Consider the following 21,203-nt stretch of genomic DNA (forward strand, 5'->3'; position numbering starts at 1 on the left):
GGTTCTGTCTTGGTGTAGCTCCAGTTTCCTTACTCTCATCTGACTTCTGTCCCAACTGACTCCTCCCTTTTCTCCTCACATATTTGACTTCTTCTATACACCTTTTCAGCAGTGCTGTTATTACTGGTCTGATATTGAGTCCTTCCCTTTTTTTCTCCCTGTAGCTTCTCCTTAGGTGATCTCTTTAGTCCCCAAGGGCTTAAATAGAATCATTAAATTAATGACTTACACATTTTTTTCTAGACTTCCTTCTAAGCTCCACACTTGTATATCCAGCAGCTTACTTTTCAGTCTCCAGCTATGTTGCAGTGTATAGATCACCCTTTACTATAAATGTGGCTCTTGATTACGCCTCCCTTACTGTCTCCTCTCCAAATTTGATTTACTTGAAAAAATCCTTCTTGGCCCACTTTCTTCTGATTTCCTTTTTCTCATTTCCGTGACTCTTTGCAGCCCTTAGCACCTCAGCTGAGAATGCGTGGTAGTTTCCGTGGGGAGTGGCTGCTGTGCTGGAAAGGCCTCTCTCTCCTGTGTTAGGAACCTTACAGGAAATGTCCTTTCCCTTTGTTGCTTCTTCCTGGTGCTTGCTGAGAGCCTCACCTAAGTGTCTGTGTATTCCAGTCTGTGTTTACGGGTAAATTTTTAGATTTTCCAGAAAGTCTTAGACCACTGTTTAAGGACTACTACTCTGTGTTCAACACTATTCCTGGAACTGCTGAGAAAGGAAGTAGCTTCCAGAGAGAGGGCAATACTCAGTGTGTTTTCAAAGTGGGTTTAATGATTGCCCATTTCTTTTTTTTTTTTTTTAACATTTTCCATTTCTACATTTTCAGCTTTCACGAGCATTATTTGATGCTTTATATTTGAGTTTTTGTTTGCTCCATTTTATAGACCTCTCTGCTTTTAAGGCTGTTTGTTTGCTTTTAGCTAGTAATTCCTTGGTCTGACCCAAATATATGTCAGTCAAATACATCTCCTGGTTTTCAATTCCTCATGACTTTCCAACATTTTATGATAAATGCCTTACTAAATACCGAATGTTTGTCTTTTATTCACCTACTGTGAGCATTTAGAGCGCTTAATTTCCAGGTGGCTGCCACCTGGAAATGCACAGTATATGAAAATTTCCAATTCATCTGCTATAACAAGCAGAAAGCATTTTCAAAGTCTTCCATTAACCTCTTTATGCTATAGACTTCCAAAAATGACAATTAAAAATGTATTAGCAAGTTGGATATATATTTTAGATATTCAGTATTAGTTATTATTTCAGCTTCATTTTATATTTTAAGTGTATATTGTAAATATATAAAAATATTTATTGTGCAACAAAAGTAACAACACAGCTAACATAATTTTTGGAACCATTGTGTCATGAAGACTAACGTTGGTGTCTCATAGTTTTGCAGGATAATTATTTTGGTATTTCAGATCAACTGTAAAATACTAGAGTTTTAGGAATATGCACATTAGTGTGTATGTCCACCAATACAATGAAATAATGTGACAGGACACATTAGTGGGGGTGGGGTGGCATTTATAATATGATTTAGTTAAAAGAAAAAACCATATAGGATATTGCTTTAACTGAATTGTCGATGAAGAGCACAAAATACATTGTTATGGGCTGAATTCTGTCACCATATGTTGAAGCCCTTCATATGTTGAACCTCTTCATATGTTGAACCTAGTACCTCAGAATGTGACTGTATATGGAGATAGGGCCCTTAAACTGGTGATTAAGTTAAAATGGGACCCTCAGGGTGGGTGCTAATACAGTCTGACTTGTGTCCTTATAAGAAAAGGCAATTTGAATACACAGAGGAGACATCATGGCTGAGCATACAAAGACCAGCCCTGTGAGTGCACGAGAGAGAGTACGAGCCAAGGAGAGGTGCTTCAGGAGAAATCAAGCTTACAAATTAATATAATAACTTGCTTAGTTTCTTGGCATTAAAATGGCCTGTTTTGTGTTCTTGTTTAGTTGCTAAGTTGTGTCCGACTCTTTTGTGACCCCATGGACTGTAGCCCGCCAGGCTTCTCTGTACATGGGATTTCCCAAACAAGAATACTGGAATGGGTTGCCATTTCCTTCTCCAAGGGATCTTTCTGATCCAAGGACTGAACCTGCGTCCCCTGCTTGGTAGGTGGATTCTTTACCACTAAGTCCCTAGGAAACCCAGAGTGGCCTATGCTGCATGATCTTTGACTTTATCAGATAACTTGAAGAAACAATTATAGGCCTACAGTGTTGGGTGTTCACTAGTAATCAGTTCAGGAATAGCAGAGCATCTTATACAGACGGTGAATTAGCACGTGATTTTAAATAATTATTATAAATATGCATCAATTCTTTCTTGAATAGGCATGACACATAAATTAGTATATGTATGAGGAAATATTGAGGCATTCTAAATAAATATATTCCTGAGTGTTTACATTTAATTTTCAGAGTGTGTTCTTACATCTCCTGGATTTTATTTTAGAATGCATTCCTTTACATTGAGCTAAATTTACAAGTTTCAGTTTTGTTTCATCATGTCTTGTGTTCACTACATCTGCATATATGTCTTTACCACTCTCTCTGTTTTGCTACTATATAATAGTTGAATTTTTCTTGTAAGCAAGTAGCCAACAAAGACTAGTTGAACTCTGAATTATCTATTGACACTTTTCCAAAATTGAGATATGAAAGATGGTTTTACCCTTTTTTTTATTAGCATGTGGAAATAGTGAAAATATTATTCTGCATATAGATGGAGAGTAAGAGGCTATGTCAAAAAGCTAGTCTGTGACTCCTGTTTAGTTATGTCTCAATGATCTATTTTGACCATCTCTAGCCATCTAATATGTATAGTCAGGAATTGTAAAACAATTTTAATATTACTACAAACTAAAAATGATGAAAAATAAATTTATTTTAAAGAGGCACTTCACATGTAGGTTTGCATATACTTACTAAAAGAACCATTTATGTAAAATTTTACATTCAACAAGTTAATACTTTTTTTTAGTTTTTTATTTTTAAATTTTAAAATCTTTAATTCTTACATGCGTTCCCAAACATGAACCCCCCTCCCACCTCCCTCCCCATAACATCTCTCTGGGTCATCCCCATGCACCAGCCCCAAGCATGCTGCATCCTGCGTCAGACATAGACTGGCGATTCAATTCTTACATGATAGTATACATGTTAGAATGCCATTCTCCCAAATCATCCCACCCTCTCCCTCTGAGTCCAAAAGTCCGTTATACACATCTGTGTCTTTTTTCCTGTCTTGCATACAGGGTCGTCATTGCCATCTTCCTAAATTCCATATATATGTGTTAGTATACTATATTGGTGTTTTTCTTTCTGGCTTAAGTTAATACTTTTAACATAAAAGGGTATGATGAAATACAACTGAACCATTCACAAGGTAATTGCAACATTTATGAAAAATATTTATAGTGCACTGGGAATATGGTGTACTGCTTAAACCAATAGGTTTAAGTTGTTTGGTGAGCAGCATTTTACTTAAATCTTGCCTGTTTATTTCCACGGACTATCTATGTAAATCTGGCATCAAAAGTTGAAATTGGCAACTTGCAGGTGAGGTTGTAAATATTACACTATTTTATAGTACAAATGTAAACCGTTTTGGAAGGCAGCAGAAAGGAATATAGAAAGACTATGGCTAAAATCTCTACAAGGATTAAGGACTCTGTAGACTGACATTGAAATACACTGGCATGAAGGAACTACTTGCAGTTAAAGATTGCTTTCTGAGATATGGAGCCGGGAACATTTCCTGAACTGGCTGCTGCTTGGGCCGATAGATGATGATGAAGGAGAAAACTGCATCAGGAAGACCTCTATATCTTTTTGGAGGTTAGTGGACTGAAAGTGGCATCAATACAGTGTTAATCTTTTTGAGAAACTAACAGTTTACAGTGTTTGCAGACTTTTGTCCTCCTGCAGATTTGCAATAGCTACTTGAACAGTTCCGTCAGCATCACCTAAGAGCCAGAGCTAGCATCAAGTAACAGGACAGGGGCAACAGGGACAAGCCAAGGTCTTGGAGCTTTCTTAGGCTTCTGGGTGGAAAGCAGTATTTACTGCACTTCTGTTTTGCAACATGAAGTGGGAAATTACAAACTAGGTAGATAAAACTCCAGGGTGTTCTGAAGGATAGATTAAATATGACAAATCTATGTACTATAAAGACACCTATGCAGTGGATGGAGCAAATACAGTTATGGCTGGCTGCTGAATTTCATTACTCACAAGGTTGACATGTAACCAACTGGGTGAAGAGTCGTGGAGCTGAAAAGATGCTGAAGGTAGAGCTGATAACTGCTTCCCAGAACCAGACTGTTAATACAGCTTGCAGAGTCTTGAATTAGTAGTTGTATTAGTTTCCTAGGGCTGCCATGAGCTATCACTACACTCCAGGTTGCTTTAAACAGCATAAATTTAGTACCTAGCAGTTTAGGAATACAGAAATACAGGTGTTGGTAGGATTGGGTTCTTCTGGAGCCTCTGGGGAGGAGCCATCCAGTGCCTCTCTCTCAGCTGCTGGTGGCTGCTGGCAAGTCTTGCGTTGCTCTGCCCTCCGTTTTCATGGTGCTTTCTTCTCTGTGCCCCTGTATTCTCACTTCTCACTACAAAGACACCAGTCATTTGATTTAGGTCCTACCCAAGATCCAAGATGATTTCATCTTGAGATCTTTAATTCTTTACAAAGATCCTGTTGGAAAATAAGTCACATTCTGTTCTGGGCAGATGTGGAGTTTGGGAGACACTACTCAACCGAATCCTGCTGTCCTTGCCATCACTCCCACAAGGGCATGGAGGTAGCACCATCATCTCTGAGTATTATAAAATGACACTAAAATTAATTATAAAAACTAATTATAAAATAAGGGTAACTACACTGTTAGGTTTATATATGGAACACATTTATATTAAGTTGTGAAATGTTTGGGCATTTAAGGGTTATTGTTGATGAGCTTGTGAAGCAATTAAAACTGAAATTTATTAACATGCCTCTGAGTTTAAGGAGGTTTTATTGACAGGTAGTGATGATTGCAATAGTTCTAATAAATGACTTCAGTGAGTGAAATAAAACCATGATCAGTTCAGTTCAGTCACTCAGTTGTGTCCGACTTTTTGCGACCCCATGAATCACAGCACTCCAGGCCTCCCTGTCTATCACCAACTCCTGAAGTTCACTCAAACTCATGTCTATCAAGTTGGAGATGCCATTCAGCCATCTCACCCTCTGTCGTCCCCTTCTCCTCCTGCCCCCAATCCCTCCCAGCATCAGAGTCTTTTCCAATGAGTCAACTCTTCGCGTGAGGTGGCCAAATTACTGGAGTTTCAGCTTTAGTATCATTCCTTCCAAAGAAATCCCAGGGCTGATCTCCTTCAGAATGGACTGGTTGGATCTCCTTGCAGTCCAAGGGACTCTCAAGAGTCTTCTCCAACACCATAGTTCTTCAGTTCTTCAGCACTCAGCTTTCTCCACAGTCCAACTCTCACATCCATACATGACCACAGGAAAAACCATAGCCTTGACTAGATGGACCTTTGTTGGCAAAATAATGTCTCTGCTTTTTAATATGCTGTCTAAGTTGATCATAACTTTCCTTCCAAGGAGTAAGCATCTTTTAACTTCATGGCTGCAGTCACCATCTGCAGTGATTTTGGAACCCCAAAAAATAAAGTCTGACACTCTCTCCCCATCTGTTTCCTATGAAGTGATGGAACCAAATGCCATGATCTTCATTTTCTGAATGTTGAGCTTTAAGCCAACTTTTTCACTCTCCTCTTTCACTTTCATCAAGAGGCTTTTGAGTTCCTCTTCACTTTCTGCCATAAGGGTGGTTGTCATCTGCATATCTGAGGCTATTGATATTTCTCCTGGCAATCTTGATTCCAGCTTGTGCTTCTTCCACCCCAGCGTTTCTCATGATGTACTCTGCATGTAAGTTAAATAAGCAGGGTGACAATATACAGCCTTGACATACTCCTTTTCCTATGTGGAACCAGTCTGTTGATCCATATCTAGTTCTAACTGTTGCTTCCTGACCTGCATACAGATTTCTCAAGAGGCAGGTCAGGTGGTCTGTATTCCCATCTCTTTCAGAATAGTTCTGCCTTATATTAAGGGAGAGGCTGTTGTTACCATCATAGACTCTGAGACTAGACAGCTGGGGTGTAAACTCCCAACTGCCCATTTCTCATCCTCTCTGGGCCCTGTTTTCTTACGTCTGAACGGGGATGATACTAGTATTTAATTTAGAGCTTTGATGTGAGGACTCCATAGGTTTCTGTGTGTAAATATTTATAAAATTATATATAGCACCTAGTAAGCACTGTGTAAATATTCTCTGCATTTGTAGTAGTAGTTGTTGCTGTTGCTTTTCAGTGATTATTTCTTATTTACACACATCTTCCGATGCTGTTATTAATGATGCAGGTAAACATGGATCTCTGTGACTAATGTATTATTAATTTTAATATATATTCTCAAAAATTGTTTGAACGGATTCCAGCTGCATCTTGCCTGAAATGTATGCAAGTGTTAGCATACAGGACCAAGAATTTTGTAGATTTATGTTGTTGAAAGACTTTTGTCCTTTTCTAAAAATTATGGAATAACATACATAAAAGAATTTGCACAAATCATAAATGTATAGCCCAGTGCATTTTCACCAGTTGGATACATCAGCATAGGGAGTGGAATTTGGAAAATGGATTCTCTTTACCCTCTGTGCTGCAGCCTGACACTAGAGTTTTGTTTCGTATTTCGAAGTTTGATAGAAGGTTTCTTTTGAAAAAAAAAAAAAAAAAAGGTTTCTACCACTAAATAGCCTTTGAAACCAGGTAGTCTCCAGCAGGTCTTCAACGATTCATAGTTCTTTTTTTCTGCAGGTATTTGCATGTTATGTGAAATCAAGTTTATTAGCCCAGGATTATTCAGAAATGCCATATGGAAATATGAACTAATACTGATCATAAATGATAGAAATAATAGAAACATTCAAAAATATTTTATTCCGCTTTATAGGAAAACCTGAAGAAAATGTCTTCTTAGATAACCTTCCGCTCTCTTCTCAGAAGCAGAGATTTAGAATTGATCAGTTGTAGACCCTTGTGGCATGTAAATGTCTGTCACCATGATGGCAGCTTCTCAGCAGCTGTCTATCAAACTACATATTCTCCGGAAAAAAGAAATAGTGTTCATTAATAGTTTTTGATGTGTTTTGAAAGGATTCTTTTCAAAATGTTTATTAAATTCTCACTGCCTAGGAAACACTGTCCTAGGCACTTGTACTAATAAGGATTAGACTAACAGAAAACAATCAACCAAACAGAAAAGAATAAGTCTTAGACTGACTTTGAGTGACAGAAAAAATGGTGACAGCGGCTCATATATGATGCATTCATTCAGTCCGTATTTGATGAGTTGCTTTTTGAATATATCTTCTGTCTCCGGTGCCATTTGGGGTACTGGATAGAGTTGTGGTGGTGGTGGTTTAGCTGCTAAGTCATGTTCCCCTCCTCTGTGACCCCATGGACTATAGCCCACCAGGCTCCGCTGTCCATGGGATCTTGCAGACAGGAACACTGAGTGCACTGCCGTCTCCTTCTCCAGGGGATCTTCCCGACCCAGGGACTGAACCCACTGCTCCTGCATTGGCTGGCGAATTCTTTACCGTAAGCCAGCAGGGAAGCCCACTGGATAGAGTACATGAACACAAAAGAAGTCTCTGGTCTCTTGAAATTTATATGTTCCAGAGAAAAGTCAGTGTATATCATGTTGGGTGGTTAGCTGTGGAATTCTAGGCCAGGTACTTTTTTTTTTTGCAATTTAAGTTAAGAGATCAGAGAAGACCTTTGCATGAACACGTGACAAAGTGTGAGGAGGTAACACAAGGTCTGTGAGAGAAGCAAGTAACAAGAGGGGCGCACAGGCACCTGAGCCGTAGGTACAGATGTGACCTGGGATTGAGGGTGGAGAAGTGTGTAACAGGAGATATGATCAGAGAGGTGACATCCCATGGGACTCGCTGGTCGTTGTAAGGACTTTGATTTTGCTCTGAGATGGGGAGCCATCGGAAGGGTTCTGAGCAAAAGAGTGACAGCTGACTTGCATTTTTAAAGGATTGCTTTGGCTGCTCTGTTGGGAAAAATGGAGAGCAGTGCCAGAAGCAGTGAAACCACTTGATGCTGTAATAAGAATCCCAGGGAGAAAGAATGTTGGCTGGGACCAGGAAGAGGTAGCTTGGAGGTGAGAGGGTTTAAGCAAAGCATCTACATTGAAGGTAGAACCAACTGAATTTATTCTGGGACTGGATGTGTGGGGTATGCGGGAAAGAGGGGAGTCATAACACCAATCATTTACTGAGATGCAGGAGCATCGTCCAGGAGGAAGATAAGTTCCAGTTTGAAAATGTGAGTTTAAGATGCCTATTAAACATTAAGGAAAGATATTCAACCCTCAGTTGGAGTTCAAGGCAAAGATCTAAGCAGCACAAAAATAATTGTCATGTTTCAAGTTCAGAGATACACAGTCCAGGACTTGTCAGCCTGCATGGTCTCCTGTAGCCATACATGAAAACTCATTGCACAATTTGCGAATCAGTCTATTCTTAATATTTACCATGTGTGTGTGTGTTTAGTCAGTCATGTCCAACTCTGCGACCCCATAAAGTAGCCTGCCAGGCTCCTCTGTCCATGGAATTCTCCACGCAAGAATACTGAAGTGGGTTGCATTCCCTTCTCCATGAGATCTTCTGGAACCAGGGATGGAACCCAGGTCTCCTGCACTGGACATGGGTTCTTTACCATCTGAACCTCCCTCCCACACACACGTGCACAAAATCATTATCTTGAGGGAACGTTTTGAATAGTGTTACAAACCTCTCTATTATTGGTCTGTTTTGTATAGTACTTACCATAGTCTTGAACATCTTATTAGTAGAAAGGAGTAGTCAGCTTCTTTTAGGTAATATGGTTTTCCATTAGATAGACTTCTCCCATCAGTACTGCTTTCTCTTCTAACAGTCTTGTGTTAGAGGAGGGCAGTCTGGTTGTGGAGGGCAGGGCTGCTGCTCTCGCCCTGACGTGGGTGACGTGGCTCTGCAGGGCCGACCAGAGCCCGCCACTGCTGTGCCCCTCCTCTCCTCTGCCTGCCTTCTCTTTCTCTGCCTTTCCTTCCTCTAGACTCCACCGCAGAGAGAGGTGATTCCCTTGCAGTGTGATGTGTAGAAAAATGTAACCAAAAAAACCCCTCATTGTCTGAACAGATCTTCCTTGACTTTTGATGATGTTACACTCAGATAAACCCTCACAAGTTGAAGCTAAGTTGAAAACTCATTGAATACATATGCCTAACCAAAGAGTACAGCTTACCTTAGCCTAACTTAAACATGTTCAGAACACTCGTATTCACCTCTAGTTGGGCAAAATCATCTAACACTAAGCCTAATTTATAAGAAGGTGTTGAATATCTCATACTGTGTATGGATTACTGTCCTGCAAGTGAAAACCAGAGTAGTTCTGTGGGTACAGATCGTAAGTATATTAATTCTTCACCCACATGGGCTGACTGGGAGCTGCTGCAGCTTGCTCTCCATCATCATGAGAGCATGTCCCACACATTGCTAGCCCAGAGAAAGAGCAACATTCAAGGTCTAAAGTATGGTTTCTGTTGAAAGCATATAGCTTTCCCCACCATCATAAAGTTGAAAAATCCTAAGTGGAACATAAGCAAATTAATACCTAATGCAAATTATAATGTATTATTATATGGGATCCCCTCAAGAATCAGACAGAGTGATAGACAGGGAAGCCTGGCGTGCTGCAGTCCATGGGGTCACAAGGACTCAGACAGGACTGAGCAACTGAACAAGAACAACAATAAGAATCAGAACAGGGCTTCGCAGGTGGCCCAATGGTAAAGAATCCACTTGCCAAGGCAGGAGACGCCAGAGATGCACATTTGCTCCCTGGCACAAGAAGATCTCCTGGGAGAGGAAATGACAGCCCACTCCAGTATTCTTGCCTGGAAAATCCCATGGACAGAGCAGCCTGGCAGACAACAATCCATGGGGTCCCACAGAGTTGGACAGGACTGAGTGACTGAGCATGCTCCCGTGCATGCAGTAATCAAGACAATGAAGGAAAAACTGAGCAGGAGGCAAGCTGAGGATCATCTGCCAGTCGTGTAGCATGGCTTCTTTTAATTTACACGCTTGCCTGTTATGAACCAGTCTGCAATTTATTTTGAGTTTGTGCTGTTTTACCATCTTATCTTAGTTTTATGCTTTTCTGTCAACATAATGCATTTTATAATGATACTCTAGAACTTAGATTTTGTCTTCAGCCTACTTAATATTAAAGATTTTGTTAATGCTACTGAGGTTTTTGTCCATCATGTCCATCCAGTGTATTATTTTTGATGTGTGTTTTGTGAAATACTCTTAAAGCTTTATTATTACAGTTGTCTAGGAAAAATCATTATGTTTGGAGCTTTAAATGCTATAGGCTTTAGTTTCTCTGATAGAACAATTGTGTCTCGAATAGGAAGGGTAATTTAGTTTGCATGTTTACGTTGTTTTTTGGTAATATGTTGCTTTTAAAGCATTCTTCAAAGACATCAACTCCTCTGTAATGTATCATGGTATGTAAGAATGACTGACATTTCTTAGTAAACTTGTTATGAAATAAGGACCAATACCTCCAGGAGATATTCATAGATGATTATTATTTAATTACAGAGATTACATAAATGTATGCAATTTCTCCATTTTTATTTGAAATCTTAATGTGGTAAATCATAGAGGATGCATATTACAGAGAACCTATATACATGATTTTTGTATCATTTCTGAATCTAAATATTTATAGTTGTGATTTTAACTTTTATTCAGAGCTTTTCTAACACCTCTAGTGTATAATTATCATAATGACTAGCCACTTGGAGAAAAGTCTGTGTCTTAGCTTTTAAACTTTTAGATATTTAACCTGTTATATTTTCCCTTTTTAATGTTTTAACCTTTTGAGAGGTTAAACCCAAAATCCATTCTTTGAACAAATATTTGAGTATCTGCCCTGTGTTATGTAAACCAATGTACAAAGATGCATAAAATATAGGTCTCTGCTCGGGAATCCCTGGGCAGTTAGGAGAGGAAGACACATGCTAAAAGTAATGGCTGTCATCCTTGCAAAGATAGAGATGCTAGGCAGGACAGGTGGGAGGGCGCGTCACCAGGACCAGATTGCCGTTTTGGCCTCTTACTGTGAAAGAATGAACAGGAGTGACTTGGGTGGAGTGGGCAAAGCAGATAGACACACTGTTTCCGGGATCAGGTAGGAATAGATGAAAGGGATTGGGTGGAATCAAACTAAGAGTTGACTGCGGAGTGAAGTGAGGCAGGTTAGGAAATAGGACCGCGCTGTCAATGGAACTCTGATGTTGTTGTGTAAGGAGTTTCTTGTCTGGTTTTTAAGCAGAGGTAAGGTATCTTTCAGAGAGGGCAATGGCACCCCACTCTAGTACTCTTGCCTGGGAAATCCTGTGGACGGAGGAGCCTGGTAGGCTGCGGTCCATAGAGTCGCTAAGAGTCGGAAACGACTGAGCAACTTCCCTCTCACTTTTCACTTTCATGCATTGGAGAAGGAAATGGCAACCCACTCCAGTGTTTTTGCCTGGAGAATCCCAGGGACGGGGGAGCCTGGTGGGCTGCCATCTATGGGGTCACACTGAGTCGGACACGACTGAAGTGACTTAGCAGCAGCAACAGAGTATCTTTAAATTAATGTTTGTCTGAAAACGTCCATGTACAGTTTTGATATGGCTCTGAGAGAAACAGTAGGAGACCAGAGGTCAAAAAAGAGATTAGTGTTCCAGATCCCTTGAGTGGTGTTCAACTTAGCAAGGAAGGAGGTTTCATTTGTCAAGTACCATGTGAGGGATGTCACGATCCTTTGGATCTGAGGGTTCAAGAGAGGAAGGGTCAAGACTTAGCAGGTTTCCAGCACAGGAGACAGCATTATGGTTTTACTGCCCACAGTCATTTGGAGATTGAAGATGGGTGGTTGGCTGGGGGGAGAAGCACACAGTGTCTGAGGTGACTGAGGGATATCCCATCTGATTGAAAACTAAGTATAATGTAGAAGTTGAAAGTGCCTTAAAAATATCTAGTCAACTGTGTTTTATGTTGACTGTATTTTGTTACTTCTAAATAATGAAAAGGAAGAAAAAGATAAGACTAACTCATTGGTCAAGAAATGTGACATAGTTGAAAGATTAAATTCATACACGTCACATACAGAGATACCAGTAAATTAACACTTTCAAGGAGTGCAATTTAAAATTCTCTGTTCCAGCTGGGACTTCTAATAGCAAAAATTATTGTCACTGACCTCAAAGAACTTGAGACATGTTCAAGTTAATCTATGTGGTTACTCACATAGATCTTTGGACATAGTTTACTGTCTTTGTATATATAATTACTGAAGAGCACCGAGGACATTCTTAGATGCTCTTTAGTTTATACATCAGACGGCCCCGTGCATTCAATTGTATTTTATTCACATAGAACTTGAATGCACCTTTCTTTCTTCTGACTGTGGTTTCGTCTTTATTTAAAAACCAGCAGAGAAAAGTTGATCAAATACGGTTAAATTGTCTTAACTATAATGCACAAATAATGTAATCAGGTAGAGCTGATGAAGCTTAGGTAATGGCTTAATGGGGTTTCTATCTGTTCAGTAGTCACAGAACCATTTTGTGAGACACCTTTTTTTCCCTTATGATGCCAACCTTAGATGTTTGAATATGCCCCAGAGTTTCCTAACATTCCAAACATTTCACTCTTATAATTAGCAACTTTTCTTTCTACAGCACTTTTCCTGGCAATGATGATAGTTGTGGTGATTTTTTGTTTGTTTGTTTCCTTTGATTTTAGTATTGATTCAGTCTTTAAGGCATTCACTGAGTCTTACTGAGTTCTCCGAATAAGATTAACATCTCATAATCCATTTTATTTTTTAAAAAATTCTTCATCCTATATTATAGTAGTTGATCTTTATGAAATATCAGTAAGATAAAAGTATGAGGTGAAATTCTTCGTATTTTACTCATGCGGCGATAGAACATTGTCCTTGACCCAGCTGACTGCCGATGAGTTGGGAAGGGCTCCCAGGATTCCCTGAGAAGCCTTTGCCTGAAGCCCTTCTCCCACCCACTGAGGAACACACGCTCCCTGGGACGGCTCTGTCTCCAGTCATGAGCCGCCAGCCCCTGCTGAGTGCAGGCACGGCTGCCACGCAGCTCTGAGGACAGCTTGTGGATCAGAAGCGCGCCCCTCTCAGCCTCCCTGCAGGCACTGGGGTCCTGCCTGCTGACCAGACACACACTGCCATGTCCATGGGACAGAGGAAAAACTATGCATTTGACTTTTGTCCTGGTTCCTAACATCCTTGTTACATGATGAGTGTCTTTGTACGCCAACGAGATGACTCAGGGCAAATGGGAGCAGGGCCACGTTGCGGAACTTCAGGATGGGGGCACTGGCTGACAGAAGTACCAACCAGGAGGTTAGAGGGACACACGTTTCAGCCCTCCCTCTCGCCTCCGGGTCAGTCAGGAGAGCCCACGATTGGGTTGATCGCAGCTGTGTCGTGAGGCTTTGCGGAAATGAAGAGGCACAGAGGCCTTGTGTTACAGTGAACACGTGGGTGCTCTGGGAGGCCGTGCGTGCACTGCGCCTAGAGAACGTGGGGCCTCGTGCAGCCCTCCTTCCGTGTTCTTGCCCTGGGCATGTCTTCCATTTGGCTGTTCCTGAGTTCGATCCTTCACAATAAAACCTGTAGTAGCAAGTACAGTACTTCCGCAAGTCCTATGAGGCATCCCAGTAAATTACAGAAAATAAATGGGGTGGGGGGAGTGCATGAGAACCCTTGAATTAATCGTTGGTTAGAAGTACAGGTGATCCCCGTAACTTGCCCTCTCAAGTGAGGGCAGTCTTCATGGGACCGAGTCCTTAAACATGTGGGTTCTGGGCTAACTCCAGGAAATGAGTGTCAGTGAACTGGGAGACACCGGTGGTTATTGGAGAAGTGGATGGTGTTGGAATGCTGTATTAGATATCAGAAAAAATTAAATAATCCACTTATGTTCCTTCCCAGTGTTTGCCTTGTGCTGTTTGTTACATGGGAGTTCCTCAGACTTACTTGTCTTTTCTCTAGATATCTATCTGCCAGATTTGATGTGTGTCTGTGTGTAGTAAAATCTGATCAGTGATTTAATCATAATATTTTAAGTATGTGATTTTGTTCAATAGTGTATTAATACATTTAATTTAAATGTTAATTAAAAATATAGTTTATTTGTCTTCCAACCATCCATCTATCCACAGAATACTTAAGTGTACTCCCCTGGGTCTAGCTGTATGTGGATTACTTGTGACTTTGACTAGGCACGAGTGTATACAAAAGACCACTTTATTATTTAATAAACAGCGTTTACTTGTTCTCAGAGCACCAGTAAAGAAAGTTTGAAATTTGTTTCCCATGGTACTCAAAGAACCCCTGATATCTTTTCATTCCTGATATAGGTGACCTTGGACAAGAGAGCAGAGTTTTCCCATCTTTTCTTTGTACATTTTTCCCCTCTCAAAAGACCATCATTTTGAAAAGTGCTCAAATTATGTTGAAATAGATTTAATTTTAAAAACTTCCTCTTTCTTTGCCATCTTTTTCTTAATTGACTGATTATTTTATATTGTTTATGGAGGCCAAGGACTTTGATTTTCAACAAAAGACACTTCTTATATGTGTTTTGTGTATGTGAGCTTTACCAAAATTTTCCTGTTTTAAAAAAATCTTTTATTTTCTTCATTTCTGGATTTAAAAATTAAAAGGTTTTTAAAACTTTAAGTGAAATTCACCTTTCCTTTATTTTCGTGGATTTTTCATTATTATTGTAAGGTTTTTCATGTGTTTTGTTTCTAGAATATTTTACTGTTTTATATTATAATTTCGTCCTTTTAAGGCATGTAATATTCTCTCTTTTAGTTTCTGTAGAAACCCTGGAAAAGAACTTGAAGCAGATGGGAAGGCAACTTCAACAGCTTGAGAAAGATTTGAAAATCTTTCCCCCTTCTGAAGACTTGCATGATAAGTTTGTGACAAAGATGTCCATATCCTTTGATGTCTAAATAACTTTAAATTACTAGTCAATTAGGAATACAATTTACTTAACCTTTTAAGTGTACTTGCATAACCAGAAATCACTCTATAATGCCCAACTATAGAACATTTATCCTTTACCTTCTTGCAAGAAAATTTATCAAAGGTTTTGCCTATAGTGAATAATACAGAGATTTATTCTGTTAATTTCATTCCTTTCTTTCCTTTTTATTAATCTAATACATTCTCATTTTCCTTCCATATGCCCTATTTCCTTCTGATGTTCATGTAAATTGAAAGGATAGGAAGATTCAATTTGAGGAAGTTTGAATTTAATATCATGTTGTGATATAGATACTTTTGAAATGGACCAATACTTTTGAAGCAGATGAAGACTTTATAAACTGGTATGACTGTCAGCTTAATTTCAAAAATGAATTTTTGCATATCAAAACTTAACTCATATTTGAGACACTTTAAAATTTCTTTTAGAAATACTACACTGTTCCAAAAAGCAAAACTTATCACAGTCTTACTGGTATAGGTATTTCCCTGACCCAAATTAAATTGACTAATACATGTGTGTATGTATGTATGTAGATATGCATATATATTTATATATATAAACTAATAGCATTAGGATTGTCCTGCTTAATTTAAGATCCTTTGAATTTCATTATTTTGGTTTCACTAACTTTGTCAGTGGGAAGTGAAAGTCGCTCAGTCATGTCCAACTCTTTGCCACCCACCCCACGGACTATACACTGGAGTATGCAGCCTTTCCCTTCTCCAGGGGATCTTCCCAACCCAGGAATCGAACCCAGGTCTCCCACATTGCAGGCAGATTCTTTACCACTTGAGCCACAAGTGAAGCCCAAGAATACTGGAGTGGGTAGCCTATCCATTCTCCAGGGCATCTTCCCGACCCAGGAATCAAACCAGGGTCTCCTGCATTGCAGGTGGATTCTTTACCAACTGAGCTATCGGAAGCCTCACTTTGTCAGTGATCTCATCTTTAATGAGTAATTGAAGTAATAAATTTTTTTTTTAATTTACAGAAACTAATGTTGAGTTGCTCTCCAAACCATTCTGTGAAATTAGAGATTTATATCTTTTGCCTTATAATAAAATATTACAACTGTACATCTTTAAAATCCCATATGAGCTTCAGAATTCCATATGAAAGGATAACCCACTTCTAAACAAGCACTTATAAGTAGATATTCCTAATATTTTATTTTAAACTGAGATACTTAAAATAACTACTTTTCCTCTTTTCATTTCTTCTTCCCTGAGATTATCACAAAATTATTACTTGGCTTGTCATAGACTTTATTGTACTATATACTTTCAGCTTACTTGTGAATTAGTTCAGTTTTAGCTTTCTGCACCATCTCTTTTGGGAAATATCATAAAAAGTCACTCCAGCAATAATCAATTCAGGGTAATGCGTTTGTTTCCTTTCATATGTTTCCTATCCACACAGTTTTCTTCTTTCATTAGGCAGGATGTCTTTATCACTACATTTGAGAAGGTTGTGTTTTGAAAACTGAAGATGAAGTCTGTGTTCATCCAAGGTGTTTGCCACACCTTCTCCTTTGGCAAAGTACGGTTAAGCCTAAACATGTTATTGTAGAATTACATGTGGCATCATTCTTAACTCCCCCACCCACCATTTTATCATGTCACAATATTCATATATGACAATATTGTGATCATTGAGAACTGTTCATTGAGGCACTTTTTATTGTTCCGTATAGATAGAAAGCATTTTTGAAAAGGTTTTATTTGCATATAATTTATATAGAAAGCATTTTTGAAAAGGTTTTACTTGCATGCAGTTTCCAGTAATACATTGTGCATGTACTAATTATGAATCTCAGTTATCTGGAACATAGGACCTGAAATAAATTCTTGAGATTAGAATAAGGTTAGTAGAATCCTGCTCAGCAGACAATTCAGGACGTATCCATATTTGTGTTCATATGACACAGAAGCTGAATGATGTTGGCTTATTGAAAGGTATGCAGCTCATAAAAAGCAGCCAGCAGGAAATCAGAAACAGGAAGGATGAAGCTTTGTTGGAAACAATTTTTCATCCTGAGTACAATTATACTCCATGGACAAGAAAGCTCCTATATCCTGTCGCAAAATATCACAACCTAGATGCCTCTAATGAACTGATTAGCATTCATGTATCTCTTGGAAGTCAGATATATGAACAGTTGGTGCACTTTGCTATTGACAAAGCTTATAATCATAAATATTCTTTGCTGAGATTAGATTGTACTCGGTTGCTTTTCATCTTAGACATACCAGTTTCTAAGTAATTAAATTCATTCATTGCAAAGCTTTGTTTACTTTAATTAGAACTGACAACAAGTCAGATTTTGAATATTAAATACATTTATACACATTTTATTAAAATGGCAAATTGTGAGCTTCTTACATCTAAGAAAATGGAAGAATTTGAGGACTAAATGCACAGTAAATAAACCTATGTTTAACTAAAGTTGAGGTTATTAACACTGGCAGTTTGTTTATTTTTAAGTATTAGTGCTTATTAGTTGAAAGACATATCAAATGTTTGTTTCATCGGTCAATTCTGAAAGAATATGTGTGTTATCAAAGTTATTAATGGTTCATTTATGCAAATAGATATTTAGATTAAACAATCATGATTTGCTGAACTATTAAATAATTTGTTAATTGTTTTATATTATAGTGATACAATTTTGTTGTAATTTCATGAAATTTCTTGAGTAGCACTCAATTATAGTATATTGTATTTTTATTCTAGCAGTACTTGTTTTCTTTACATGCACATCTTAATATCAAAAAATACAAAATTATATTCTTTAAAAGGCATACACAGTTATTTCATTATCACATTGACTTTTTAGTAATAATTACCCTACTTTTCGATTGCTAAGTCTGGTGAGAAGTGTAATTAGAGTAATTTCACTGTAAGTATTTGCCTGAAAAATTTGTTCCGTGATTTGTGGTAGGATCAACCAATATTGTTATATAATCAATATGAAGTATTATATGTAAGGTGTACATACTTCTTAAATTCTTTGTCCATGAGAAACTGGGAAAATGCCAGGATTAGTGTCATGCGATGCTTGTTCCTTTCTTTTGACCTTTACATTCTGGAATTTATCTTATTTTAAGGAAAAATAACAAATAGATCCTAGCACATCACCCTCAGAATTCTCCTTACACAGACCTTTGCATTTCTCTTTTCTCTGTGTCCCACTGTCTCCCAAGCCTCGTAGAAATATCATTTTGCTTAATATTTTTGTATTTGCCATAGAACTTACATGACAAGTTATTTGTCACTTTTTCATTTTTCTATTTAAATTTCTTCTTTGTAATCACACTTTGTTTTCACATTTTCTTTTTTGCTGTCCCACTGTATAACAATAGTTTGGACACTCCAGAAATTACTAGGTAGATGCTAAACTGTCCCAATAAATTCCTTGAGAGGAAAACTTGCATATTACTTATATCTATATTTCACAGTGCATAAAGCACAGAATTTTTCTGGTAAAGCAACTTAGTACATTTTAATTTAATTGAAGTGTGATTAGGAAGTAAAATGGAAGAGTGGAATGAGTGAAATGTAAACTTGCATAATACATGGTCCATTTGCAAGAGTGGGAAGTTAGGTAATTGAGTGATTTGTAAGAGCAGATTTTTCTCTTAAATTAGTCTTCTTTCCTCCTTTTTTCCCCCCTGCTTTCTCTCACTTGTTTTCCATTTAACACATTCTCAACAAACTTTAAAGACTTGGGTTAAAATATCCTTCTCTTCATCCTCTGTACAGCCTCATATCTACAGTGATCTCTTCCTTCGCAGAGGTCTTGCTACATTCACCATGTTGGGCTTGACAGGCATGCCTCGGTCACTATCACTTTCTAAGCCAGGAGTTCCCTCACTGCCTTGCATAAGTTAGGCTCTGTCACTCTGTTCAACATCATGCACAAGTGTTTGTTTTTATCACCCTTATTACTGTCTGAATATCTCATTCATCTATTTACTATCTGTCACCACTCTCTAGAATGCATGTTTCATGGAAATGGGGACTTTGCCTACCTTTTTAGCCAGGGTTTTCCATTGTGTCTAGAAGAGACGTTCTCAGTGGGGCTCGATGAGTACTTGTAGATCAGCTGACTGCCTGGCCGTCTGGGTCCCGGGTCATTGAGAAGATCTGTTGGGTGTTAGATGTTTAGCACCAGTTGAAGCTGATCCTTGTGAGGTGATTAATGGAAGTAAAAGGTATCTTAGGTGGGGAGGTACAATAATATGCTAATAAAGGTAGAGTCTATTTGTGCCGTATTGCTTGGGAATGAACAGAACTTGTTTAAATCCCAAATCTCAGTCTGACTACTCAGTTGGCCAAAACTAAACATATGTTGTTCAATGTGTATGAACACAGATCTGGTTCTCTTGTACCTTTCAAATGGGAAAATTCCACTGGGTCAAGTAGAAGTTCATCAGAATATTGCCTTAGTCTTGATAAAGGAAAAGAAAATAGATTTCACAAAAGTATCATATAGTTGGATATATATTAATATTTCTGTAATGAATTTTATCAAACTTTTGTTGAATAACTTGCCTTTCTCTAAAGCTCTTTATAAATATAGGACTTGTGCTGGGGAAAAAATAAAGCCTTGTTACTGCTACAGTTATGGGCATTAATTTCTAACTGGAGTTCAACAATTGGCATGAGAACACCTGTTGTTTGCTTTTTCTTTCGGATGATGATGATTTTTTTTTTTTAATCTGAAGGTTCTGCTATCTCTTAATGAGGTAGTACCTATCACTAGCCTCATTAAAGTAGCCCTTTATTCCATTCTATCAGATAGTCATTTATACTTCTGAGAATTTATTTGGCTATTTCCAATATCATTGCAATTCAATCACAATCTTAGCATTTTTTGTCAGTAATTCCACTATTTAAAGTTGCACTTCATTTCCTTTGGGAGCAAATTGTCATATAGATAACAATGATAAGAATATTTAAAACTCTAGCTGTTGGAACAAGACCATGTAATTTCCATGGTTTTGGCTCTTGATCCTCTTTCATATCACATCATTTAATGGAATTTTGCTATTTTTATTAAGTATGTCCAGGCATATTTCTGATATTTTATTAACTCTTGATTCTTACCTAAAAATCTAAGAAGTGTTATTGAATAATAGGGCTTTATTTTAACTTATTCACCAAGCTGATTCCTGTAAATGGGCATATTCCTAGGTATTAGAAAAAAATTCTTAGTGTTTGTGGAGTACCTGTTATTACCTATGGCTGATTCATGTTGGTGTATGGCTGAAACCAACTCAATATTATAAAGCAGTTATACTACAATTAAAAATAAACAAAAAAACAAAAACCTGAAAGCCCTGTAAGTCATGATGAGGCAAAACAGGAGTACCTGCAGAACGTACAATCAGGAGTACCCACCATGCAGCACAACCTGTTGTCCAGGGTGACTACTTTTTAGGAACGCTGTTAGCTCATGACATTGCATCCAAACTGTATGTGTCTGTGTGTGAATGCATGTATGCACAATTTTATGAAGAGAGTTCCATGATTTATATCAGGCTTTTAAAAAAATTTATCTTGTAATTGGAGGAAAATTGCTTTACAGTGTTGCATTGATTTCTTCCATACAACTTCGAATTAGTCATATATATATATATATCCTCTCACATCAGACTTTTGAGACTTCTTATCTTTCCTACGACAATTTAAGAGTGATGACAGTAGAGTGAAATTAGTCATTGGCACCAATACAGTTGCAAGTGATTTTACTTAATACAACATCTAGAGAAAGGGCAGACAGTCACAGGTGATTAGCCCCCCAAATGTGGCAAGTTGCTCAGTCGTGTCTGACTCTTTGCGACCCCATGGACTGTAGCCCACCAGCCTCCTCCGTCCATTGGATTTTCCAGGCAAGAATACTGGAATGGGTTGCCATTTCCTTCTTCAGAGGATCTTCCTGACCCA

The 21,203-nt window shown here is 38.3% G+C and overlaps 1 protein-coding gene across 4 annotated transcripts in view; it reads left to right on the forward strand.

Annotated features, from left to right (window-relative positions):
• The window catches only part of DIAPH3 (diaphanous related formin 3), a 571,588-nt gene that overhangs the window by 329,956 nt on the left and 220,429 nt on the right, over positions 1-21,203 (forward strand). For all 4 annotated transcript variants that reach the window (XM_060394025.1, XM_060394029.1, XM_060394026.1 and 1 more), the window contains one exon: positions 15,074-15,197. In XM_060394025.1, the coding sequence (XP_060250008.1) occupies positions 15,074-15,197 (124 nt within the window). The remainder of the gene's footprint in view (positions 1-15,073; positions 15,198-21,203) is intronic.

The sequence above is a fragment of the Ovis aries genome, chromosome 10, assembly GCF_016772045.2.
Source record: "Ovis aries strain OAR_USU_Benz2616 breed Rambouillet chromosome 10, ARS-UI_Ramb_v3.0, whole genome shotgun sequence".
Lineage (NCBI taxonomy): Eukaryota > Metazoa > Chordata > Mammalia > Artiodactyla > Bovidae > Ovis > Ovis aries.